Consider the following 24,417-nt stretch of genomic DNA (forward strand, 5'->3'; position numbering starts at 1 on the left):
GCCATGCCCTGGCCTAGTGGCTCCGTGGAGCGTTTTCAAGAAGGTTGAAAATAGGAATAGATGTGGGGATGAAATATATATCTCATCTCATCTCATTAGCTGCACCGCTTATCCTCAGTAGGGTCGCGGGGGTCCTGGAGCCCATCCCAGCAATCATCGGGCAGTGGGCAGGGGACACCCTGAACTGGTTGCCAGCCAATCGCAGGGCACACAGGGACAGACAACTCACTCGCTCATTCACACCTAGGGACAATTTGGACCAATCCAATCCACCTGAAAATACATGTCTTTGGAATGTGGGAGGAAACCGGAGTGCCCGGAGGAAACCCACGCAAGCACGGGGAGAACATACAAACTCCGCACAGTAAGTCCGGTAGCTGGATTTGAACCCACACAGGAGGTTCTCAAGACCTTAGAACTGTGCCGCACACCCGCTAACCACTGCGCTGCCGTGCTGCCTTAAATATATATGTATATATTTTTTTTTTCTGTGGTTTTCTGTAAGAGGAAAAGTAAGACACGGATATTCCGAACAGTTTAAATACATGATAAATTAACTTAACTTAAACTTAACTTTTGGTGTTTATTCAAAAAAAATGGGAATATATAAGGCTTACCATAATTTGCAGCTCCAGACATATTTCCTTTTTCGTTTTCCTGGTCCGTTATGGCTCTTTTAACATTTTGGGTGACCGATATCTGGTTTAGCCAAAAGACAGTAGTCACCAGTCAACGAAACGACGTAAGAATTCTGCTCAACAGACAACCCCGAGAAGTTCGAGGAGCGCTCGTTGTCGGTGAGGCTTCTGGACGTCAACGACAACGTCCCCAAGTTGAAGGACACGCAGGCCTTCATGTGCTTGTCCAAACCCGAGCCGGTCATCATCAGGGCGCACGACGGAGACGATGCCCCTTTCTCGCAGCCTTTCACTTTCGGCTTCGCCTTCGGGAAGAAATCCCACAACTGGGAACTGCAGACCATCGACGGTAGCAAACCTAGACAAGATACCCACCAATACTCCCAACTTAAGTTCCTTTGCCGTTTTTCATCGTGCTCTTCCGTTGTGTCGCAGGAACGACGGCTAAGCTAATCCTGAAGAAAACGCCAACAGAAGACAAAACGTTTACTCTGCCTATCAACATCAAAGATAACGCCGGGATGGGAGTCACGCAGCCTTTTGAAGGTCGGTGATGAGAAACTTTCGAGTTTATATACTAACAAACTACTTGAGTCAAAAATCACCCAAACTTGGTCTAAAACAAATCAATGCACTATTTGGATCCATTTTTGCCAACCATACTGCAGTCTTATATTGGGTTTACATTTTATTGTCATCATACGTTATACATTTTTTTAAATGAAACGAAATGAAATGAAATGATCTGCATTTATATAGCGCTTTTCAAGTCAAGACTTCCCAAAGCGCTTTACAGTGTGCTTCACATTTCCCAATCGCGGCCGTGCAGCCATGTAAGGCGCTTACCAGCTTATTGGGGGTATTAGGGGTTCAGTGTCTTACCCAAGGACACTTCGACATGTAACACGGAGGAGCCGGGATTCGAACTGTGATCTCTTGATCCCAAGACGGGCGCTCTACCTCCTGAGCCACTATAGTATAAAAAAACAGATATAGAAAAATTAAAAATAGAAAATAATCAAAAAAAATAATAAAAAGTAAAAGAAAACATATATTTCACTAAATATACACAATAAATAAAAATATTTTTAAAAATTAATTCACAAAATAAACAGAAACATTTTACAAAGATGTTGGAAAATTAATGATAATACAATAAAAAATAAATTAAAAAAGTAAGTATATTTTTTTAGAAATGTAAAAAACATGAAAAAAAGAATCAAATGCCAAAAATATATGTTTTTTTAAATGTAAAATTAAATATATACATATATAGTTTAAGAATAAAAATTTCAGTTATTATTGTATGGTACCAAACATCCAAATCTTTATTTTGAATAAAATAGAATGAAAATAAAAAAATTGAGGTTTAAAACAAATTGACCAAATTGGGTGTTCTAAACAATAGGCCCACTTTCTTTTAGGTTGTGTTAAACAATCATATTATTTAGGGTCTAAAAGAATTACCCCACTTTTTTGGGGGGAATTTTTCACAAACAAAAGTGACAATTTTTAGGAATTCAAGGGAATTTTTGGTTGTTAGAGGTGCAAAACATGCCAAAATATTTTGGGACCACTAGCAGAGAAGAGTTTATCGAATACTTTTTTTCCCCCAATTTTACTGTTATTAACCTATTTTTCAAGTAAAATATGATTAGTTCTTGAAATATGACGATCGGTTATTGAAATTTAAGATTTTTTTTTCCGACTATTTGTTGGGATAAGAAAAATGATCTACCATCTGCTTGGAAAAAATTGCTAATTTTATGGATGACGTTATATTTTTTATTTTAACCTTAAACCCCAAAATAGTACAATTAAGTAATATAGCACATTTATCAAGTCAAGTCATAATTATTTGTATAGCCCTTAATCACAAGAAGTTCTAAAGAGCTGTACAGACTACGGACTATTATTACACCATCCCTTGATCTCAAACTTACATAAGGGCAAGGAAAAACTTAAAACTTCAGCATGAAGAAAACGAAGAAACACTAAAAATTTCCCCTTCTAGGATGATTTGATCCGATTTATTCGTAAATGTGTACAATTTTCTTTATTTGTAAATGCGTATTGTTGTTGCTATTCCAAAAATACTCATCTCCTTTTTTGACATGTTGAATAATTGTGAGTTATATATTAAAAAAATATACCACAAAATTTCACTCTTGAACTCTGTGTCACCATCTACTTGTCAATGGTGAAATTACACCCCAAACACATGAGTGGCAGGGAATAACACTTTGAATATATATATATGAAAATAGACCATCTTTGTATCCTAATTTTTTTCTCCATTCTTCGCAGTAAATGTGTGCACGTGCACGGAGCTCGGCTACTGCTACGTGGCTCCAGGCGTGCACGGCTTCAAATTCGGGATGGGGCCCACCGTTGGCATCATAGTGGGAACACTGGGATTCTGCGGTCAGTTTTAAACCCTTTTCACCATGTCGCTCCTTCTCTATCTATTCCTGAAAATAATCTTTCCCCTCGTTTTTTTTTTCCCCAGCTCTGATCTTCATCATTGTCATCAAACGCTCGAGTAAACGCAGTAAAAACAGCGAGGTGGAAAAGGACGCTTTAATGTAAACACGACATTATGGTGGGAGGACGAATGACAGGAATAGGAAAACATGTACAAATGTATACAAACTCACTCTCTGAAATATGTCAAAGCACTATTTTAACTGGGATTGAAGTGAAGGAGAAGGTTGCTTAGCAGGCAGCGGTTTGGTTTCTTGTTGTACATCATTCATAAAACAGGATTAATCATGTATTAATTTATAAATGTGGCTCCAGTTCTGTCCGTACAAGTGAAATCAACAATGTTTAACATGCTGTGTTGTTTTGTGTTAACTAAAAGGATTTTTTCTGCAATAAAGTAAACGGAGCCATATTTAGCTGCTGTTGACTGTTTTTCTTTGTTTTTTGTGTGCGTGGCCACGCAGGTATGGGGGTGCCGTAATTCAGGATTGGCTTTTACAGGTGCACTGGAAATGCTCATGTAAATAAGAGTGAAATGTTGGTGTTCATAAAGACAGGTCAAAGATGCATAACGAACAGTACTCAAATAGTCTCAGAAACACATGTTAAAAGCTTCCATACTTACGAGTCAAACGCTTCCATACAACCTGGTCAAATGTTTGTGTTAATTAAAAAAAATGCTCTGAAACAGTAATGAAGTCTCATAAACACATGTCAAAAAGTTACATACTTAAGGGTCGAATGCTAACAGACAACCTAATGGAGTGTTCATGTCCATAAAGAAAGGTAGAATACACTCAAAATCTGTAAAGAAATGGTCTCATAAACATTCCAAAGGGTTAAATACTTCCAGGTTAAACATTTTAATTCACAAACATAGGAAAGTACTGATAAAAAGTACTCCAAATGCACTTCTTAAACATTTTTGCTCATAAACACCAGTAAAATACGCTTACTAATAGTACTGATATTGTCTCAAAAACACATGTCAAAAGCTTCCATACAACCTGGTCAAATGTTTGTGTTAATTAAAAAAATGCTCAGTAACAGTAATGAAATGATCTCATAAACACATGTCAAAAAGTTACATACTTAAGGGTCGAATGCTAACAGACAACCTAATGGAATGTTTATGTCCATAAAGAAAGGCAAAATACACTCAAAATCTGTAAAAAAAAAAAAAGGTCTCATAAACATGCCAAAGGGTTAAATACTTCCAGGTAAAACATTTTAATTCACAAACATAGGTCCAACGTTTGTGTTTATTAAAAAAAATGCTCAGAAACAGTAATGAAATGATCTCATAAACACATGTCAAAAATTTACATACTTAGTCGTCAAAGGCTTCCATACAACCTGGTGAAACGTTTGTGTTCATAAAAATAGTTAAAACACTTTCACTAATAGTATTGAAATGATTTCATGAACAAATGTCAAAAAGTTACATTCGTACTGTCAAACCTATGGTTCATAAACACTAGTGAAATATGCTAATGAATGTACTGAAATGCTTCCAAACAAACTGGTTTTTAAATATTTGGAAAACACGCTCACTAACTGTACTGAAATAGTCACATAAACGCTTACATACATAATGGTAAAAAGCTTTTATAGACACGGGTTACCAGTATGTACGGAAGCTTTTCTCACATGTATGTTGAAGCATTTGATATGTGCTTATGAGAGCAATTCAGTATTGTCGATGAGCATCTCTTACCTATCTTTATAAACACAGACACTGGGTTGTGAAAAACGTTTGACAAGTGTTTATGAATTTTGCCGGGACGTGTGAAAGCATTTCAATACTGTCTATAAGTGTATTTCACCAATGTTTATGACCCAAAACATTTCAACATTAAGTATGTAAGCTTTTGACATGCATTTTAGTACCCTTGAGTACACTTATTACCGGTTGCGTTGACGCCTTTGGCTCTCACAACTAAAATCATGTTCAGCTTTGCCGTTTTAGCTCCAATCCAGGTTTTTTGTGTAAGGTTTTTTCGGATCGTGAGACCATTCAAGATTGCAACTACCACAGAGTAAGATAGCTATAAAGAAAAGGAACACGTACTTATTCCAAGTGCCAAAAGAAAACACCAATGAGAGCCGAGTCGCGTTTCTATATGACGGGGCAACCATACTGTGGAGAATAGTGCTAGATTGCAACACAGAAATCGTCTTTTTGTGTTTATGTCATTGGTGGTTGTGGCAGTAACGGACCAAATTCTATTTACCTTGTAATCGTTCCTCGAGAATTAAAGGAAAACTGCAGTGACGTGACAACGATAGAGAAAGGGAACTGTAGCCTGTCTGATAGAGGACATCCTCTGCTGTTAAATTTCGATGCATAAATTGAGGACTTTGCTTGATTTGTGGTTGAAAAAGATCTTGCACTGGCTCCTTGTCATTTTAAGATGTGAACTTAGGGTTTTTTCGGGATTATACAAACATTTTGCATGGACTTGCACCCTCATTTCTTTCTGATTAAATTCCCCCCTATGTTCCTGCCTGGAGACTTCGCTCAGAAAACCCGGGTCTACTAGTGATAACAAGAGCCAAGAAGAAATCTGAGAGTTCGAGAGCCTTCTCCATTCGGGCCCTGGTGCTGTGAAATGCTCTGCCCCTGGAAGTGTTAAAATCTGGGGTTAAGACACACTTATAGGCCCCTTTTTAAGGTTTCCTCATTCTGAGTTTGAGTTTTTACTTGCAGTCGTATCTGGTGCCGTGAAAAATAATTTGCCCCCTTCCTGATTTCTACCACTCACAAAGGTCTCAGATAATCAAACTAACTTTAATATCACACAGAGACAACCCAAGGAAATAAAACATGGAGTTTTGAATTGTTGTTTCAATTTATTAAGGCACAGTAATTTCTCCCTGAACCTAATAGCGAGTTGGGACTCCTCTGGCAGCAATAACAGAAATCAAATGTTTATGATAATTGGAAATGAGTCGTTCACAACGCTGTGGAGAAATTTTAGCCCGATCTTCTTTAAAAAATTGTTCCAAATTTGCAATTTTGGAGGGATTTCTAGCATGAACTGCCTGTTTAAGGTAACACCACAGCCTCTCAATTGGGTTTAAATCTGGACTTTGACTTGGCCACTCTAGAACCTTCATTTTGTTTTCTGTTTTGATCCACTGGTGTGCCTCGAATGGTTGTCCTGCTTCATGATCCAAGACAATTTGAGTTTGAGGGACATGAAACTGATGGCCGGACGTTCTACTTCAGGATCTTCTGGTAAACACTAGAATTCTGCAAGTTGTCCTGGTCCTGAGGCAGCATGACTGCATTGCTTCGGCTTCGCATACACTAAATTTGGATGGTTATAAAGAAGGTTACCATATCCCAAATTTCATCTCCGAGCCAGATGGACTCATGAAAAAAAGCCGTATGCGGCTCACGAGGCATACGTTCCCGACCCCTGTAAGAGAGCATTTCAGGTGCAAGTGTGAGAGCCAATCCTGAAATATGAGAGCATGTCCCCTTTTTCCTGGAAAGCTTTTGTCCCCGCATTGTTACATCTCAATCAACATTTGAAGTGGGCACGCACGCTCCAGTCATTCTATTTGGCCTCCCCCTCTTTTCAGCAGCCGTCTGTCACAGAGCACTCAAGGCCCTAGCGTCAGCGCTCTGAGTCACGTCTTCTGAAACAACGGAGTGCGACGGCTATTGTGAAGCCCAAGCTGCGATGACCAATTTGAGACATTGACAAGAAAAAGGAAAAAAATAAACGCATGCGGCGACTCACGGGCCAAAGCCACATGTGCCTCTGCTCACGATGACGGGCCACGTGAAGTTCGTGAGTGCTGCAAGACGGTGGAAAGTTTACAGTACTAAATGTCTGCATTTTCTCAAGGCTTGTATCAGTGTCTGAAATAACGTCTCCCTGGACGCCCGGGGCCTGCATCTTTTATGTCGGGCGTACAACTTACAAAACATGTCTGCCCAGGTCCCCGACAACTTTCCTCCCCCCCAAAAATTGAACATATGCTTTATTCCGATTTCCAACTTATCGGTCGGTTTGGAAATTTTGGAATTTCGGTTCGTTCAGCAATTTGCATACTCGCCAGCCAATCAAAAGCCTGCATCGAATAACTTTGTACTTTCGGACTTTCCCGAGCTTTATAAGGTCATGCATTTGCATATCATTTTCCAAAGAAGCCGCACAGAAAACACAAGAAAAATGGAGAAGTGGTTAGGAATCAAGCCAAAACCTCAGCCCCAGAAGAAATATTCTAACAAAAATTTATGACCCTACAAAACGTTAATGTACATTAAAAGCATCGTGGAAAGAGGAGTTCACGTGGCTTGTAGCAGACGACGCAACGCAAACATTGCATGAATGAAGATGAGTAAACAGGGTTGGGTAGGGTTACTTTAACTTGATTACTTTCAATTACTTTTGGATTTCTCCAATACCAAATATGCTAATAAAAGATTAAAGAAACTAAATATGAATAAAATTCAAAAATTTTGTACAGGCTTGGGGAGTAACGGAATACCTGGAACGGCAAAAATGATGTTGGCAAGCTGTTTGGACTTATTTTCATTTTGTTTCTGTCGCATTTTATGTTAGTTTTGCCGGAAATCAAAGCTAGGAGAGAAAGCTTACCACAGGTTGTGAGTCATCATTTTATTCATATTTAGTTTCTTTTGTTTTTTATTAGCATATTTGGTATTGGAGTAATCCAAAAGTAATTGAAAGTAATCCAGTTAAAGTAACCCTACCCAACCCTGTGAGTAAATACAGGTACATACTGATGGCAGATGGGAAAACAGCGATGTCATGTACATGCAATGAATGTTATAAGTTGATTTATATAAACTTAATTTTAAAGTGTTGTTCTGTTATATATTCTGATTATCAATCCTTAATACTTTGCAATAATGTTTTGGGTTTTTTTTTGCTATTAGTCATCTTATTTCATTTCAAGTTGTGAAAATGGGGCAGGCAACTTTATGGCTGGGCAGGCAACTTTTCAGAGTTGTCTGCCTTGCTGTCCGGTAACTTTTTGTCACGAGTTTCAGACACTGCTTGTATGCAGGCCACTCTTTACAAACTCAGTTAGCAAAATGAATGTTTTAGCAATCTATTACATAATAATAATAGTACAAACTCGATGCTCAAACTACTACTCTACATGTGAACAAATAGGTGGTCGATCCAGAAATGCAGGTGATTTTGTTGCTGCGGTGTTTAAACAAAACATCAGAACTAGAATTCCAAAACACAGCCAAATGAGATGAGTGGAGATCTTGGCACGGTCTGGTAGCATTATTTCAAGGGAGGTAGTCAGTCCAACAACATGTGCTGAGAATTTATTGTGATTTATTTCATTTAGATAGTTCTGTCTATACATTGGTTCAAGTTTTCAGTTTGCAGGTAGGAGAAGGCCTTGAGTTTTATCAGTACTTGGCAAACTCGGTCTAGACAAAGGGCTGGTGTGAAGTAGGTATGTTTCCACTATCTCTTAAATTTTGTTATCATCGCCTGCTCAGTATAAAGTAATTGTGAGACATTTTGACAGACCACTTGGATATCCTGCAAGCCATTGTCCTGTAGTCATTTGTGCCCAGAATATTCTGTTACAATAGAATTTCTGAAAACGGTTGATTTCAGTTTAGCTTTTTACCTGTCTCAAAACACTGATGTGAACAAAGAAAAAAGGCCTTTCTTCTGCACTAAGCCAAGTAACCACTTTAATGTAAATTAAAAAAGACAACCAGTTTTCATTTTTGTTAGAATAATATAGCGTTCAAATGCATGTTGTTGTTCCTACATGTCTATAGATGGAATTATTTGACGTTACAGTAAGTCCTGAGGCAGCAAAGACCTTCTGGATGTTTTTACAAGCTTGTTTCATTCCATAAACTTGATGAAATGATGAATATGCTAAATAAATGTAATAAATAAATTGAAATATAAAATGCAGTTTTAATATATTTTCCCAAAAGACTACCCATTAGAACTACAATATAACCGTTCACTCGGAAGGAATTCATGGTTTCAAATGTCACCAACTGATCCCAATTTTGAAATAATATTTAACACAGGGAAATCACATAACAACTTCTTTGTGTACGATTTGAGTTCATTCCACACACATAAGCAAGAAAAGTGTTATCCCGTTATGAGAGAATGAATGCTGCGTGTCCTACACGCTTGTGTGGCCTCTTTTTCTGACACACACTAATAGGAATCATGACCCACTGACTCCAATTTAATGACTTACAAAAGAGCTTGGTAAATATATACACATTGTCTGTGAAATAAGGTCACATTATGCGTCTTTCTTTATTAGTACGCTCTCACAAAGCAGTCTGTATTAAGCACAGAATTTTGACGCACAATAAGGTTACCAGGAGCCTTATCATTTTTTGGATGATATCTTCTCTTACAAAGAAAACGGTACGGTACAACAATAAACATAGCACTGATTCTCAAACCCTATTCTAACCCTAACCCCTGTAACCTTAGCCCTACCCAAACACACTACTCTAACAGTCTTACCCTAACCATCTAACCCATCATGACCTAAAGGAATTGAGAAACACCGCCTCAACACGAGACAGAAAACCACAGAGCATTTTTCTGGTATTTATTCACCATAAAGAAAATAGAACCCGATAACAACGTACACATATACCGAAGTGGATAAAAATGCATGTAATGTAACATGGAATAAATATTCAACTGAGACAATGACATATGGCTATCAGGCTGTAATTTAAATACAAAGCAAAACACGGAGTTCTCAGAAAGACAGCAAAACCAAAGTCTCTAACAAACAGTTTCGCATGTTGCCATGGCGCGGATGCTCATAACAAATTGAGTGGAAACAGCCTTGTACTCGAGTACAACATAACAAACAGAGTTTTTATCAAATGGAGGACCACTAATTAAAACACTAAAAACTGTTTTGGGGATGCATTACACATTTCCTCAATTTGTTATTCACTTAATGTTTTCTGGTGAAGGGGATTGTGAAATCCAAAGCTAAATTTGTATTTATTTTCTGAATTTTTCTCCTATAATTTAAATGTGTTGGTTGACTAGATTCCTAATTTTTTTTTTTTTTTTTGGGGGGGGGGGCTCACTTAGCAACCAATCACAGCTTTCTGAAGCTGATAAGTTTTGGGTGGAAAGTTTAGAGTTGACTAAAAACAAGCGGGTTGTGATGCTTCACTTATATTACAAACTGTTTTGACAAATTGAGCACAAACAACATGTTTTCATTGACTAGTTTGGGGATTGTTTTCCTTCTTTACTCCAATATAGCTTTGTTCTAGTGATTTTTGCTAAACCTTTCATTTTGCATACCGATACCTTTGAGAGTATTTCGTCCGTCAGGACACACGGAGTACTTATAACTCGAGTGCTTTTGAAAATAAAAATAAATAGACACAACATTAAAAAAACTGCTCACTTTTGATAAGAGATGATGAGTGCTACGCAAGTGCTAAACTGTTAAAGTACATAGCCACTTACTACAGGGAAAGAATTTTACCAGTGACAGCCTTTATGAGTACTGTATGCATTGGATATTTCCATCCTTAGTTTTCTTTCCATATGTGGCAACTCACTCAATAGACGTATCTGCTGTATTTGACTACTTGACCATGCAATCTGCTGAGAGATATCAATGTTTTGTTTTTGTTTGTTTATTTTACAGTGTTTTTTGCTGTTGTTTTTGAGGTTTACAAATCTTAATCTGTAAATGAGGTATAAAGACAAAAGGTGCGGAGAGAATGAGACTTGCCCTCCTTCTGCTTGTTTTTATTAAGTTTCATTGATGAGAAAAAAAAGTTGCATTGATTATTGTTTTATTTCGTCCAATGCTGGGGTAAGCTATCCAATATTATACATATATTTATTTTTGTCCAATATGGCCTTTTCTAATATTTTGGATATGTGTGTACTTCTACAGAAACCATATAAATTTCCATAATCTAGCATTTTTGAAAAAGTGCCAGGGAGCCACTAAGAAGTGCTAAAGAGACACCTGTTGCTATGCCCTGGTCTAATGGATGAAATGAACCCTTAAAATCCAAACCATTTACATTACATCATTCAATCATGGGGAAATTCGAATCATTTTTGGATAAAAACAAATAATTGTTATTTCACATAGTGACTGGAGTACAAAAGATCTTTTATAAGATCAACCACGTAAAAAGGCTGCTTTTGTGTACATGAATTTATCTTTAAAATTTCACACACAATCCATTTATTATTTACATACACACATTCCGTTTTTATATTGCAAATTACACGAAAGGACTTGAAGGTTTTAGGATTATGATTCAACCTCCAATTTGCATTACGGTGAATCCCTAGTGTTTTTTTTCTACTCTTTGGAATTCCTGGAGGGGTTACTTTCAGTTGAGATCTTTTGGTACAAAATAAAGTTGTAACAGAAAATAGTGTGTGCGTGTAGTCAGTCTGGAGCTACAAATGTTTTCCCTATAAATAAAGTAATATATTGCAATATAGGCAAGCATATGAAGAGTGGAGTGTTTGTTTGAGTGTGCGTTTTACTCCCCCTGCCTTGTTCCGATAACGTGCGGGTTAAACTGCGAGATGATGATGGTGATGTCGTCGCGGTACATGCGGGCAAGCTCCTCGGGTAGCGACAACATCTTGGAGAGGCGTTCGTGGTCCACTGTGCCGAATTCGTTGTTGCCCACGGCGTGCCGCATCAGGTGAGTGGCGGCATTCTGGTCCTCGAAGGCCGAGGACACGCGGGCCTTGCGCTCCTGCAGCAGGCCCTGCATCTGGCCCAAGGTGACCCGGTAGCCGCCCACCGTCAGCGGCTGCTGCTGGTGCATGCCTGTCAAGTACTCGCCCACGATGCGCACTACTTCCTGTCGGTGCAGGGTTTCCCAAAGCCCGTCGGAACCCAGGACCTGCAGGGCGGAGATTGGCATTAAGTCATTCAGGACCAGACATTTCCCCTCAAATGGGAAGCCAGAACATTTTTGCCTACAGAAAAATGCGGCTCTGTAGCAAAATAGGCACAGGGCACATCAAAAGCATGCTTTAACCCTCATTTTTCATTAGAAAAAAAAATACTTGTAGTTTTTACAATTGTGTCATAGACAACAATCATTGATCATTGCTAAGTTTTCAAGTTTCTTGAAAATACACGTTTCCAAGAAAACTTTTGAGAGGAAACGAGAAGTGGTGAAGGATTTTGGCCAACTATTAAACCCGAATTTCGGGCCGGGCTTGAGCTCAAAGTCTTACCTCTAACTGCGAAGTTTACTGGTAAGTAGATTTATGAAAAGACATGCTGTTTAAATTCAAGTTCCAATTATTAGATAACCATTGAAATACTTCATTAGCTAAATAAGACCTGATTTAATAATGTATTTTGTTAGTTTCTCAATTGAATTGTTAGGTAAGCATTTGATTTTCTTGGTTTATCAGTTGGTTAAAAAGTTATTTTATTTGTGAGTAAGACAGATAGGCGGAGATGCTGGTAAGAGACACACTTGAGGTAAAGTCAGGGTCAGTGGTTCACTGCATATATATTAAACTGTGGCTTAGTAACTGTAGATTCTCAGTGATTTTCATTCAGTCAAAAAGAAATTGTTAATTGGCGGTTCAGTACTAATTAATCCCAGAGTACAGACGCTCCCCAACTTACGCAAAACGTTAGATACGAACATTTTTCTTTGGGATGTCGAAAAATATCCGGACATTGCTGTAAGTTAGAATTTGTATTGTGTGCATCTTTTTCCGAGTAAAGGACATTGTAGTACTTCTTTCCGCCGTTACCGGCGTGTGGTGTCGCTGTGAGAGGTAATACAGCACCCACCCGGAAGAAAAAAAAATCTGCATCCTCTTCCTAGTTTGTGTAAACATTCTATACTGTCTATATTATCTCCAGTTCGCTAAAAACATCGTGTATCCATTCAATTTGGTCGTTCCTTTTGAAATGAAAGTGGAATAAGAAAGCTTGATGTGGTTGCAAAATGGTCGAGTTGCTTTTTTTCGGCCACTTTTTTATACGCAGGAGGACCTCTTGAAGCACATCTTCCAAAAGTAAGTTGAACTCAACTTTATAGAGCAGGGGTCGGGAACCTTTTTGACTCAAAGAGCCATAAAAGCAAAAAATATTAATTTTATTTTGGGAAAGAGCCACACCATATATTATGAGACAAATTTACTAAATTGCTAAACCCGCGCCCCAGACAAAATGTTAGTCTTCAGCACATTTATTTTTGATGATTTGATAAAAATTATGAAAAGAGAATAATGCCAGAGCCCCTGTCCCAAAATCAACAAACATACCACTTTAAACTTGTCTCTTTCTTGCAATGACTCAAGATCGGTTAAACTCCTTTTGACCCTTTTTTTCATACATATTGGTTTCAAAACCAGATGCAAGCAGTTATTGTGTAAAAACGTCACAACATTCTGCAAACAGGGAGCCTGATGAGCTCACTTTTGGCGCAGACGGCGTAGGGCGAGAGATGGGAGGGAGTGCTTGCACTTTTTGCATAGCTCCACCCATCCCTCCCACTCACCCAATCAAATGACTAAGTTCTCTTCCAGTGCTTTGGCGTATTTACAGTTCTGTGGATTCATCATAAGGTATCTGAACACAGATTATATAGTGAACTTTTATATAAAGGATTCTTTAGCGTTGTACAGCCAAAACGAGTTTTTTTTCCCCCTTTTTTTGTGTGACACCTTGACTGTAAATTGTAGTGAAAAACGTGCCCTATATACTGTATACTGCGAAGTAATACCATGTTATATAGCTTTGGTTTGGCTTTGCGTGTACCTGAGTAGGATAGACAACTCAAGTTCTGAACAAGATGGAGAAATTTTGCATGCAATCAAATTTGTCTCTGATCCACAGATACACATAGAAAGAGCCATATATGGCTCGCGAGCCATAGGTTCCCGATCCCTGTTATAGAGCATATTATATGAAATGTTTAATTTTTGGTATAAAACAATACAGGTTACTTATACAAGCCTTGATCACACTTACATATACCTTAAACATACAAAATATAGCACTGAAGCAACTTACAAACAAATTCAACTTAATAACGATCGTCCTTAAGTAGGGTAGTGTCTGTATGTGTGTGATGTATGTTTGGTTATGCTTCATATCTAAAAGGTTCAGATTGAAGAATTCCTTTTCTATTTACCACTGAATCGGTCTGTTTGCATGTCAAGGTGGGCGTTATGGCAAAGTAGGTAACTGTTTAGTAAAAAGAAATGCCACCACCTACAGGACTGACGTGGTACTGATAAACAATTGTTGTTAGGAACCAGTTGGATAAACTTTCTGACCTTTTTTAAAATATAATTATGGTGTAATATGCAGGGGTACCAAACAAAGTAACTCCTCTTACCAGGAAGCGATCCTGTGGTCGGAGCCGGTGGTAAGTGATTTCGGGCTCAGCCGTCAGGTACGGAGGCGTGTGGTAGTTTGGCGGGATGAACTTGGTGTGCTCGTTTTCGTGCAGCTGATCGGGCCCGGACTCCAGCACTCGCTTCTGCAGATCGATGCCCCACTTGAACTTGACATCGCCGAATGCTCGGAAAGGCATGAGCAAACCCAGCAAACGGTCCTGACCATAAAATAGAGCGGGAGCAAAGAATGAGAAGGGCATTCGTCCCAAGAAATCAGAGCTTTGCGTGAAGAAAATGTCGCACCTGTCGTATGACCGTTTTCCTCTCTGAGGGCGGGTGTTCCCCTCGAATACGAGCGACCTCGTCCTCGTTCTGGGCGCAGTGATCATTGGAGAGCGTGTGAGCGGTGAAGGAACCGTCCTCCTCCTGTACACCGAGCACTGCCCGGGCATCCCCTGCATTCGCTATGTGCCTTTAAGACCAAAAGGGATATTTGCATGAAAATGTAAACATGACCTGTAACGTTTGTACTACAAGCTAAATTTGACGGTGTTATTCATACAGGTCAGCTCCGTCGATGTGAGCCACGCATGCAGTTGCCCCAGAAAATGCTACTCTCAGAACCCAGTAGTGCAGGAAAGCGTTCGGGTCTCCAACCTGACAGATGGCAAAAATAAAATAATGAAACAAAAACGAATGCTTGTAAAGTTTGTTGTAATGGTGGCTGCACCTGCGCTTCCAATGAAATGTCGTTGTCCAGCCTCTTAAACGCGTTTATCAGCGCCTCGCTGGTGTCGGGGACGTCGCCAGGGCTAAAGCAGAAAATTACATCAGAGCTCAAAAAGTGCAGAATCCCCTTCTATTTAAATAAGAGAATAATGTGTTACCCTAGCAGTGATTATGGAACATTTCCCACAAGCAATATAAAAAGAATAGAGGGGTCTGTGATTTTTCTCATGTCATTTCCTTAACACAGAGGGTGATTTCTTCAAGCCATATACCCTCTTACCAGAGCTTTTGATAATTTGACATTCTATGCAGCATAATAGAAAATCCTATTGCCTGGCAGATAATTTTGCCTTTTCAATATATCCTTTACCTGATTTTCTGGAAAGGACGAAAAATGATACCTGAAATGGCCAGAATTTCTGACAATTTTGCTCATTACATTTTTTGAATTAAAAATGTTTCCGTTATAGTATAAATAATTCTCTAAATGAGCAAAAATACTTGTATAGGTTACATTTTTTCTCAATCTTAAACATTATTGTCCAATCCTTTTTATGCAACTAAAAAAAGAGATCTGATCATTCCTTGTTAAATTTTCTTGTTTTAGTCCTTACGATTGTATATTTTACATTTAATTTTCATAAAAAGTCTTACGTTTTAGAAAAATAATCATTAAGATGAGATCAATAATCTGATATTTTTGACAATTAGAAAATATTTAGTTTTTTTCTACGGTAGGCATGATTTTTATACAATTTTAAGGGATATCCTACCATATCATTTTCAAACAGAAGAGCAGCTTCAGCGACAGACTGCTGTCACAGTCTTGTTCCACGGACAGACTGAGGAGATCATTTCTTCCTCAAGCCGTGAGGCTCTTTAACTCCACCCGGGGTAGTAAAAGCCCACATTAAACCCCACCCCCACATTTGCGTATTACCCCATTTTATTACAGTGTGTATTTCCCGTAGCACTATTTAAATATTCTATTGCAAATCGTTATATTGGGTATTTTCTTCTGAGTTTGTTTTTTAATGACCCTTGTAGCACTTTATTTCGGTTGCACTAACCAATGCAGAGACATCTACAGGTCAAATATTACACAGTGTCTCTTTAACTCCTTTTCCACTAACGTAACAGACCCTTTCATAGCCTAGGTCACATGTGACGTCACAGTCGAAGCTGGAGGCAAAAAAATTCTCTGCTCTGGTAAACCAACTGTAGAAACCAAGCTTTCTTTTCTGCTAGTTCGGTGTTAAAATGTTATGTTGTGCGTTTGTGTGCCATCATCGGAGAAAAAACGTAAGAGATCATAAATTGAGGTTTTACAGGATAGCTGCGGACACTCCTGATTCAAGAAAAAGAAGAGAGTTTTAGTAAAAGCATTAAAGCGGAAACATTGTACCGAGGCACTCATCAAAAATACTGTGGTTTGCACACTTCATATCAGGTAAGAGAAAATAAACGTTTATGATTGTTGCTATCGACCCACATATTACTTATTAGATCGGAAAAATATTTTGTTATTCTCTTAAACTAAGAAAATAACAAGTTGCCAAAATGACAAGTAATATATACTCAACAGAACCAAGCGTACGGTGCAGCCTGAACATTTTTTATGATTGTCTCGGTCTAATCTTTTCGCTTTATTGCATCCACAAGTCTCTTATTTTATCAAAAGTGTCCGCTGGGATCCTGTAAAACTTCAATGTATGATCACCAATGCTTTTTCTTCGATTCTGGCACACAAACACACAACATGAGGACATTTTAACACCACACTAGCAGAAATAAAAGCCTGTTTTTTCAGTGTTTTGACCGGCGCGGAGATTATTTTGCCTCTAAACCCGGATACGTCACAATGTTTACAGACAAATGAAAGGGTCTATAAAATCAGAATGAAATGAATAGAACTTGCTTTCCCTTCAATATTTTACTGTATCATGTTATTTTCTGGTTTGTCTTACTTGTTGAGATCGATGAGCTCCTGCCAGTACGTACGGAGGCTGTTAAAGTAGAGCGTCTGGGCCTCCCGACTGAAATAGTCGTTGGGGTGCTTGTGCCATTGCAAAATAGGACTAAGCGCCCGGCCCGCCTCCACCGCCGCCTCCAGCTCGCACAGTGTGTCGTGCGGCAGCAAAGAAACCGCAATGTAGTAAAAGAGACGCTCACTCAGTGCCTGGCAAAAAAACAAAACAGCTCACAGCTTTATGGGAGAGAAACAACAGCTAGTTTTGACTATTAAATGCACTTGGGAGGCTGGTGAAGTCACCATACATATGGAAACCATTTAGACAGCTTGGACTTTTTTACACATTAAGTCAGATTTTAAAACACATTTACCGTAATTCCGTTTCCCAAAACAATACCCATTGTGTTAAAAAGTGGTGCTAAAGCAGGTCGGCGCTTTGCATGGCTGCACGGCCGCTATTGGTGTGTGAGTGTGTGAGTGAATGGGTACGTGTAAAGCACATTGTAAAGCGCTTTGGGAGGTCTTCATTGACTTGAAAAGCGCTATATAAATGCAGACCATTTACCATCTAAAATTGTGTGAGATAGTTTAAGGAAATAAAAGTCCACGTACATTACCGGTGGCTCTGCCTCTTAAAAACATATTGAGCATCTAAAGTAAGAATTGTATTTATTTCCCATGCATTTTAAATGTTTGCGGAGTTTTTCAAACCATGTAAGAGGGATAAAATTATTTTTCATTAATGCATATGGTCACCCGAACTGTTATGTGTCGTTATGGGACAGGTTCAAATTAGTTTGTGATACTTAATTATTGAAAATTATCATTTCTTTTTCTGAAGGCTTTATTCAAATTTAATTACTTCAATATTTTTGAGTCTTATCTAGGTTACGGTACGGGGTGGGCGAGAAAAAAAACACAGGTATTGGTTGCCCTCTTGTGGCCATTTGACAAGCACAAAATATATAGAATATTAGATAAATATTACAATTTCAAGGGATTTTAAGCAAAAAATATGTTGTCATTTGTTGGTATTAGTGAAGAAAATTGTAATTATTTTGGGTTTTGGGGGTGTAGCATCAGTATCAATATTAGTACTAATGACTAGGTGTCTGAAATAATATTTTGAGCATTCATACTAATATATATAATAAGTTTAGGATTGGCTTTATTATTTTTACAAAAAGTGCAAGATGATAATAAACACAAACGTCATGAAATAAGACATTTTAAAGAAAAATACAATTCTCAAACAATTTTACACCCAAACAGTATCACTGAAAATATTTTAAATAAAACCTACAAAGGGATCATGATAACTGAAAACAAAACATAACATATATTTAGACTTGCACAATGCAATTTTAAACACATTTTTGTTTTGAAGCATTGATTAAATATGTTTGGTTTTATTTGGGGTTTTATCAGCTATAATAACCTTGATGCAGAACCAAACATATTCTATTATTCAGTTTTGGAATAGCATGAAGGGTTGCAAATAAATCAGTTACATTATAAAAGTTGCCTTGAATGTTCTGATAAAATTGTGTACTCTACCTGTGCACAAGCACAACCAGCGTGGCCATCGAACACACCCAGCAACATTCCTCTCGTCTGCAGACAAGTCGCAGCACTACGGCGGTCCTCGATCGGAGCATTTGCTGGAAGCTGATTGCTCTCGAAGCCCATCACAGACGACAAGTTCTTGCCGTCAAACTCCGGGACCTACAAGCACCCGCCCAAAATGATAGCAGTTATATCATATAAACATATAAAGGCGCCGCCAGTGTTTTGTCTCCAGCTAACCTTGAAGCTGTACTCATTGGCTTTGAGGATGGAGTTGACTTGCGGTGGGGTGAGGATGTAGCTGTGGAGTGCTGAAGTGGTTTGGTAACATCTTGAAGGAGCATGACTGATGCGGCGGGGACGCCTGGACAAATGTCGCGGTGCTATGGACTCCACCTGGCAGTGTAGGCATGGTAGCACATTGGAGGAAAAAAGCTTCGCCCGAGGCAAGCCCCTGAATAGATGTGACATCACGGGCATGGCAGACAGAGCTCTGCAGAAACCGACAAACATGTACATACAGTCCATTTGGGAGGTGTGCAGCGAATAAAAATACTGCAAGACATTAATATTCTAAATGTTCAATTCTACGTTGCAAAAATGTCAAACACAAGATTGGCTGTTGAACACAGGCTTAAGACACAAAGGTTAAAGGTGGGGTGCGTTGTTTTATATGTCCTTAAAAAAGTTGAAAATTAAATATTTTCCCTATGAAGTATGTGTTAACAATGGCCCTTATGCTTTATTTTCCACTGTGCCTATCTGCTTTCATCTTACTTTTAGCAGAGCTGTTCGGGCCAGAACAAATTACGAGGGAGGAATGAGGGTGTTTTTTTCCTTTACATTTGTGAGTCTAGCATAAAAATGTAAAAGTAAGAAAAGGCCTGCATCAAGAAGAGTCCAACCGCCAACCCAAACCCAAAGTATGGTGAAAAGAAAAAAAGTTCATACAAGTTTGAGTAAGAAAGGCAGGTACTTGCATGCACATCTTGAACAACCTGACATAGGCTGCAATAATGACAAAAGCCAAGAGATTGTGGTACTGATTAAAAAAAGTTCCAAATTCAATACAGCTCCTTTAAAGTCAAATCATCAGAACACCAGAACAAAAGTATTTGTGTGCTGTCCTGTGATCCAATCATAGTATATAAAGGAAATATGTGATAGCTAATCAGTAAACCAATTAATAGTCACCCATTTGAATAGTCTATTAGTGATTTTATAATTTCAAAAATTACAAGTGCTCCATTTTTGAGCTTTTCAGTAAATACTGTTTTGACAAATTTGTGTTACCTTCCGTAATAGAAAAACATACTTGATTCAAAAAAAAAAGTTGCATTTGTCTGAAAAAAATATTTGGTAAATTGAAGAAATCTATGATATTGGTCAGCACAGTATGGGTTTCATTTATCCACCCTAGACAAGTGCAAAAGATTGAAAACATATATATATTCTGCCTATGTATGGAAAAATGGGTTTCTTATCTTATTCATCTACTTCTTTTTGAAAAATGAGGCTGCTAAATGTCATTGCAATATGTTGCACTATTGTCACGACTCATTTACAACTTAGTGCCATTCTCCAAGCAATACCTTTTAAATCCATCCATCCATTATCTGCACCGCTTATCCTCAGTAGGGTCGCGGGGGTGCTGAAGCCCATCCTAGCTATCTTCGTGCAGTGGGCAGGGGACACCACAAGGTGGTTGCCAGCCAGTCGCAGGGCACATAGGGACAGACAATTCGCTCGCTCATTCACACCTAGGGACAATTTGGACCGGCCAATTAACCTAACATGCATGTTTTTGGAATGTGAGAGGAAACCAGGGTGCCCGGAGGAAACCCACACAGGCACGGGGAGAACATGCAAAGTCCACACGGGGAAGCTGCGGTAGCTGACCTTTTAAATCATTTTGCCTACATATCAAGACAATCCTTTTGTCTCACTTTTCTCTTTTAAGTTGGAATTGCGTGTTTAACCTTAAAAGCCATGTTTGATCTCCTTGTAAATAGTGTTCTTTACGTTATTATTATTGACAAAGAAAGTTCTAAACTGTTATTTTTATATGTCTTAGAATATGGGGTTTGCAATTGGTAATCTGTAGGTTTACCTCGAATTGTTCCATTAAATATTAAAATTAACGTTTGTGGCAGCCCTAGATTTATTTCTCCATCTAAACAAAACAAACAAGTGAAACAAACACTGACAGTCCGTAACTTAATATTTAGTTGCACGACAGTATGGGTCAGGCGGTCTGCTCAGAATAGCTCGAAGAAGGTGAGAAATCCTCGATGTGGGTCAGGACTTTTGCAGGTCGGTTTACGTTTCAATGTTATATAATCGAAACTATGCCTGGAGCGCAAAGCCTGCAGATGCTACAGTAACAAAAACCCTGCCTTTTGTGTCCCCTATAAACACTAACCTAAATTGAGTCAGGGTGGCCACTGGGAGACGTGACATATAGCTAAGTTGCCATATTTGCTGGCAAGACAACGTTCAGCAAGCTAACAGAGAAGGGGTGTCATATAATAACAGTTTTTTGGTGTTTATGACAAAATAAATGACTTTTAAATGGCCGCCAGTTTTAAATGCAACAAAGTGAAGTCGTCAATAAACATGGAAACGCGTCAGCTAGCAATGCACAGCTAACAAAAATTAAACAGACTCAGGGTTACACCCACTTTAGCTAAAACCCGACAAACTCTATCAAAACTCACTAAAATGTCGTGACAAACCCTGTATTCGTCATTAATTATGTAAACTATGAAGGCTTGGTAAAACTTACCTGTATTTTTTAATAAAAACAAGTTTTTAAAGCTCATGACTGATGTGCCCAAGTGCCATCGGCTGAATGCCGTCGACGTCCTCCAGCGCCGCACCGCAAAGTGAGAGCTGATTGGTTGAGCGCTGACAGCTCAGGAAAAGATGACGCAGAGGAAGCAAACATTGACTTTCAAAATAAGACGCGAAAAATATATGGCATTTTTATTTTTTAAGTCATGTTTATTTCTGACAACCTAAATCAGAAGGAGTCTCAAAGGGCTGCACAGACCACAGACTATATCAAATTACGGAGTATTATTATACCGAGACGTGGGGAGTACATTTACTCCGTTACACCTACTTGAGTACGTTTTGGGAAATTTTGTATTTTATGGTGCAGAACTCTGCCAGGCACTACCATGTTTAACCAATCAAAAGTAGCAGCCCCGTCACGTGACTATATTCAACTTCAGCGGGGGAAATTTTGTTTACGGGTGAAAGAGATCAAAAATGTCGAATAAACGAGGATTTCTGCATTCAACAATTCAACATAGAACTTGACAAAAGATGTAGCGGTCATTTTCCTGAAATCTAATTTAACTTTACTTTTTGTTTTCTTTGTCATTTATTAATTAATTCATATAAAGTCACAATGGAAAGTTAGGCAAGACAACCAGTTTCTTACAAAACCAGGACATCTTTTTCGTGATGGCCCTTACTGAATAACAATGTATGGATATCAGGATGGCCGAGCGGTCTAAGGCGCCAGACTCAAGGTTGTCTACCTTCTCCCAATGGTATGGGTGTTCTGATCTCCAATGGAGGCGGGGGTTCAAATCCCCCTCCTGACATATGCGTTTTACAAAATTACCTAGTTATATGTGGAGATTTTGCCGGGGCATGGGCAGTGGCTCGAATCCATGACTACTTCTGGCGCAAAATTTGGACATCATATAAAGTCACAATGGAAAGTTAGGCAAGACAACCAGTTTCTCACGAAACCAGGACATCTTTTTGGTGATGGCCCTTACTGAATAACTATGTATAGAAGTCAGGATGGCCGAGCGGTCTAAGGCTTCAGACTCAAAGTTGTCTACCTTCTCCAATTGTTATGAGTGTTCTGATTTCCAATAGAAGCGGGGGTTCAAATCCCCCTCCTGACATGTGCTTTTTACAAAATTACCTAGTTATATGTGGAGATTTTGCCGGGGCATGGGCAGTGGCTCGAATCCATGACTACTTCTGGCGCAAAATTTGGACATTATATAAAATCACAATGGAAAGTTAGGCAAGACAACGAGTTTCTCACGAAACCAAGACATCGTTTTGGTGAAGGCCCTTACTGAATAAGGAAGTGTAGAAGTCAGGATGGCCGAGAGTTCTAAGGCGTCAGATCAAAGTTGTCTTCCTTCTCCAATTGGCAGTGTGTTCTGGTCTCCAATGGAGGCAGGGGTTCAAATCCCCCTCCTGACATGTGCTTTTTACAAAATTACCTAGTTATATGTGGAGATTTTGCCGGGGCATGGGCAGTGGCTCGAGTCCATGACTACTTCTGGCGCAAAATTTGGACATTATATAAAGTCACAATGGAAAGTTAGGCAAGACAACCAGTTTCTTACAAAACCAGGACATCTTTTTAGTGATGGCCCTTACTGAATAACAATGCTTAAAAGTCAGGATGACCGAGCTGTCTAAAGCGCCAGACTCAAGGTTGTCTACTTTCTCCAATTGGTATGGGTGTTCTGGTCTCTAATGGAGGCGGGGGTTCAAATCCCCCTCCTGACATGTCCTTTTTTACAATATTACCTAGCTATTTGTGTAGATTTTGCCGGGGCATGGGCAGTGGCTCGAGTCCATGACTACTTCTGGCGCAAAATTGGACATCATATAAAGTCACAATGGAAAGTTAGGCAAGACAACCAGTTTCTTACAAAACCAGGACATCTTTTTGGTGATGGTCCTTACTGAATAACAATGCTTAGAAGTCAGGATGGCCGTGCGGTCTAAGGCGCCAGACTCAAGGTTGTCTAAGTTCTCCAATCGTTATAGGTGTTCTGGTCCCCAATGGAGGCGGCGGTTCAAATCCATCTCCTCACATGTGTTTTTTACAATATTACCTTGCTATTTGTGTAGATTTTGAACTTACAAAACCAGGACATCTTTTTCGTGATGGCCCTTACTGAATAACAATGTATAGATGTCAGGATGGCCGAGCGGTCTAAGGCGCCTGACTCAAGGTTGTCTACCTTCTCCAATCGATATTGGTGTTTTGGTCTCCAATGGAGGCGGGGGTTCAAATCCCCCTCCTGACAAGTACTTTTTACAAAATTACCTAGTTATATGTGGAGATTTTGCCGGGGCATGGGCAGTGGCTCGAATCCATGACTACTTCTGGCGCAAAATTTGGACATCATATAAAGTCACAATGCAAAGTTAGGCAAGACAACCAGTTTCTCACGAAACCAGGACATCGTTTTGGTGAAGGCCCTTACTGAATAAGGAAGTGTAGAAGTCAGGATGGCCGAGAGGTCTAAGGCTTCAGACTCAAGGTTGTCTACCTTCTCCAATTGGTATGGGTGTTCTGGTCTCCAATGGAGGCGGGGGTTCAAATCCCCCTCCTGACATGTGCTTTTTACAAAATTACCTAGTTATATGTGGAAATTTTGCCGGGGCATGGGCAGTGGCTCGAGTCCATGACTACTTCTGGCGCAAAATTGGACATCATATAAAGTCACAATGGAAAGTTAGGCAAGACAACCAGTTTCTTACAAAACCAGGACATCTTTTTGGTGATGGCCCTTACTGAATAACTATGAATAGAAGTCAGGATGGCCGAGCGGTCTAAGGCTTCAGACCTCAAGGTTGTCTACCTTCTCCAATTGGT

At 39.1% G+C, this 24,417-nt stretch overlaps 2 protein-coding genes and 4 non-coding genes across 6 annotated transcripts in view; 5 read left to right on the forward strand and 1 right to left on the reverse strand.

Moving 5' to 3' along the window:
* cdh17 (cadherin 17, LI cadherin (liver-intestine)) overlaps positions 1-3,534 on the forward strand; it is a 40,992-nt gene extending 37,458 nt beyond the window's left edge. Inside the window, exons 16-19 of the mRNA XM_088327201.1 lie at positions 763-987; positions 1,074-1,184; positions 2,946-3,062; positions 3,148-3,534. Of these exons, the coding sequence (XP_088183327.1) occupies positions 763-987; positions 1,074-1,184; positions 2,946-3,062; positions 3,148-3,227 (533 nt within the window). The 3' untranslated portion in view covers positions 3,228-3,534. The remainder of the gene's footprint in view (positions 1-762; positions 988-1,073; positions 1,185-2,945; positions 3,063-3,147) is intronic.
* A 7,956-nt stretch (positions 3,535-11,490) lies between these two features.
* On the reverse strand, positions 11,491-21,653 carry pdp1 (pyruvate dehydrogenase phosphatase catalytic subunit 1). Its single transcript, XM_088327206.1, has 9 exons — positions 21,556-21,653; positions 19,011-19,263; positions 18,762-18,929; positions 17,200-17,411; positions 15,234-15,315; positions 15,066-15,160; positions 14,807-14,975; positions 14,503-14,721; positions 11,491-12,033 (listed from the first exon to the last, which is right to left on the reverse strand). The coding sequence occupies exons 2-9, from the start codon at positions 19,248-19,250 to the stop codon at positions 11,662-11,664; spliced, it is 1,557 nt and encodes a 518-aa protein (XP_088183332.1). The 5' UTR covers positions 19,251-19,263; positions 21,556-21,653; the 3' UTR covers positions 11,491-11,661.
* A 618-nt stretch (positions 21,654-22,271) lies between these two features.
* On the forward strand, positions 22,272-22,384 carry trnal-caa (transfer RNA leucine (anticodon CAA)). Its single transcript has 2 exons — positions 22,272-22,309; positions 22,340-22,384. It is a non-coding gene; the product is annotated as a tRNA-Leu (tRNA).
* Positions 22,385-22,583: 199 nt separating this feature from the next.
* On the forward strand, positions 22,584-22,696 carry trnal-caa (transfer RNA leucine (anticodon CAA)). The gene is made up of 2 exons: positions 22,584-22,621; positions 22,652-22,696. It is a non-coding gene; the product is annotated as a tRNA-Leu (tRNA).
* Positions 22,697-23,732: 1,036 nt separating this feature from the next.
* Positions 23,733-23,845, forward strand: trnal-caa (transfer RNA leucine (anticodon CAA)). The gene is made up of 2 exons: positions 23,733-23,770; positions 23,801-23,845. It is a non-coding gene; the product is annotated as a tRNA-Leu (tRNA).
* Positions 23,846-24,044: 199 nt separating this feature from the next.
* trnal-caa (transfer RNA leucine (anticodon CAA)) lies at positions 24,045-24,157 on the forward strand. Its single transcript has 2 exons — positions 24,045-24,082; positions 24,113-24,157. It is a non-coding gene; the product is annotated as a tRNA-Leu (tRNA).
* Positions 24,158-24,417: the final 260 nt, after the last annotated feature.

This window comes from Urocampus carinirostris, chromosome 2, assembly GCF_059441175.1.
Source record: "Urocampus carinirostris isolate Australia breed hairy pipefish chromosome 2, RoL_Ucar_1.0, whole genome shotgun sequence".
NCBI classification, from domain to species: domain Eukaryota; kingdom Metazoa; phylum Chordata; class Actinopteri; order Syngnathiformes; family Syngnathidae; genus Urocampus; species Urocampus carinirostris.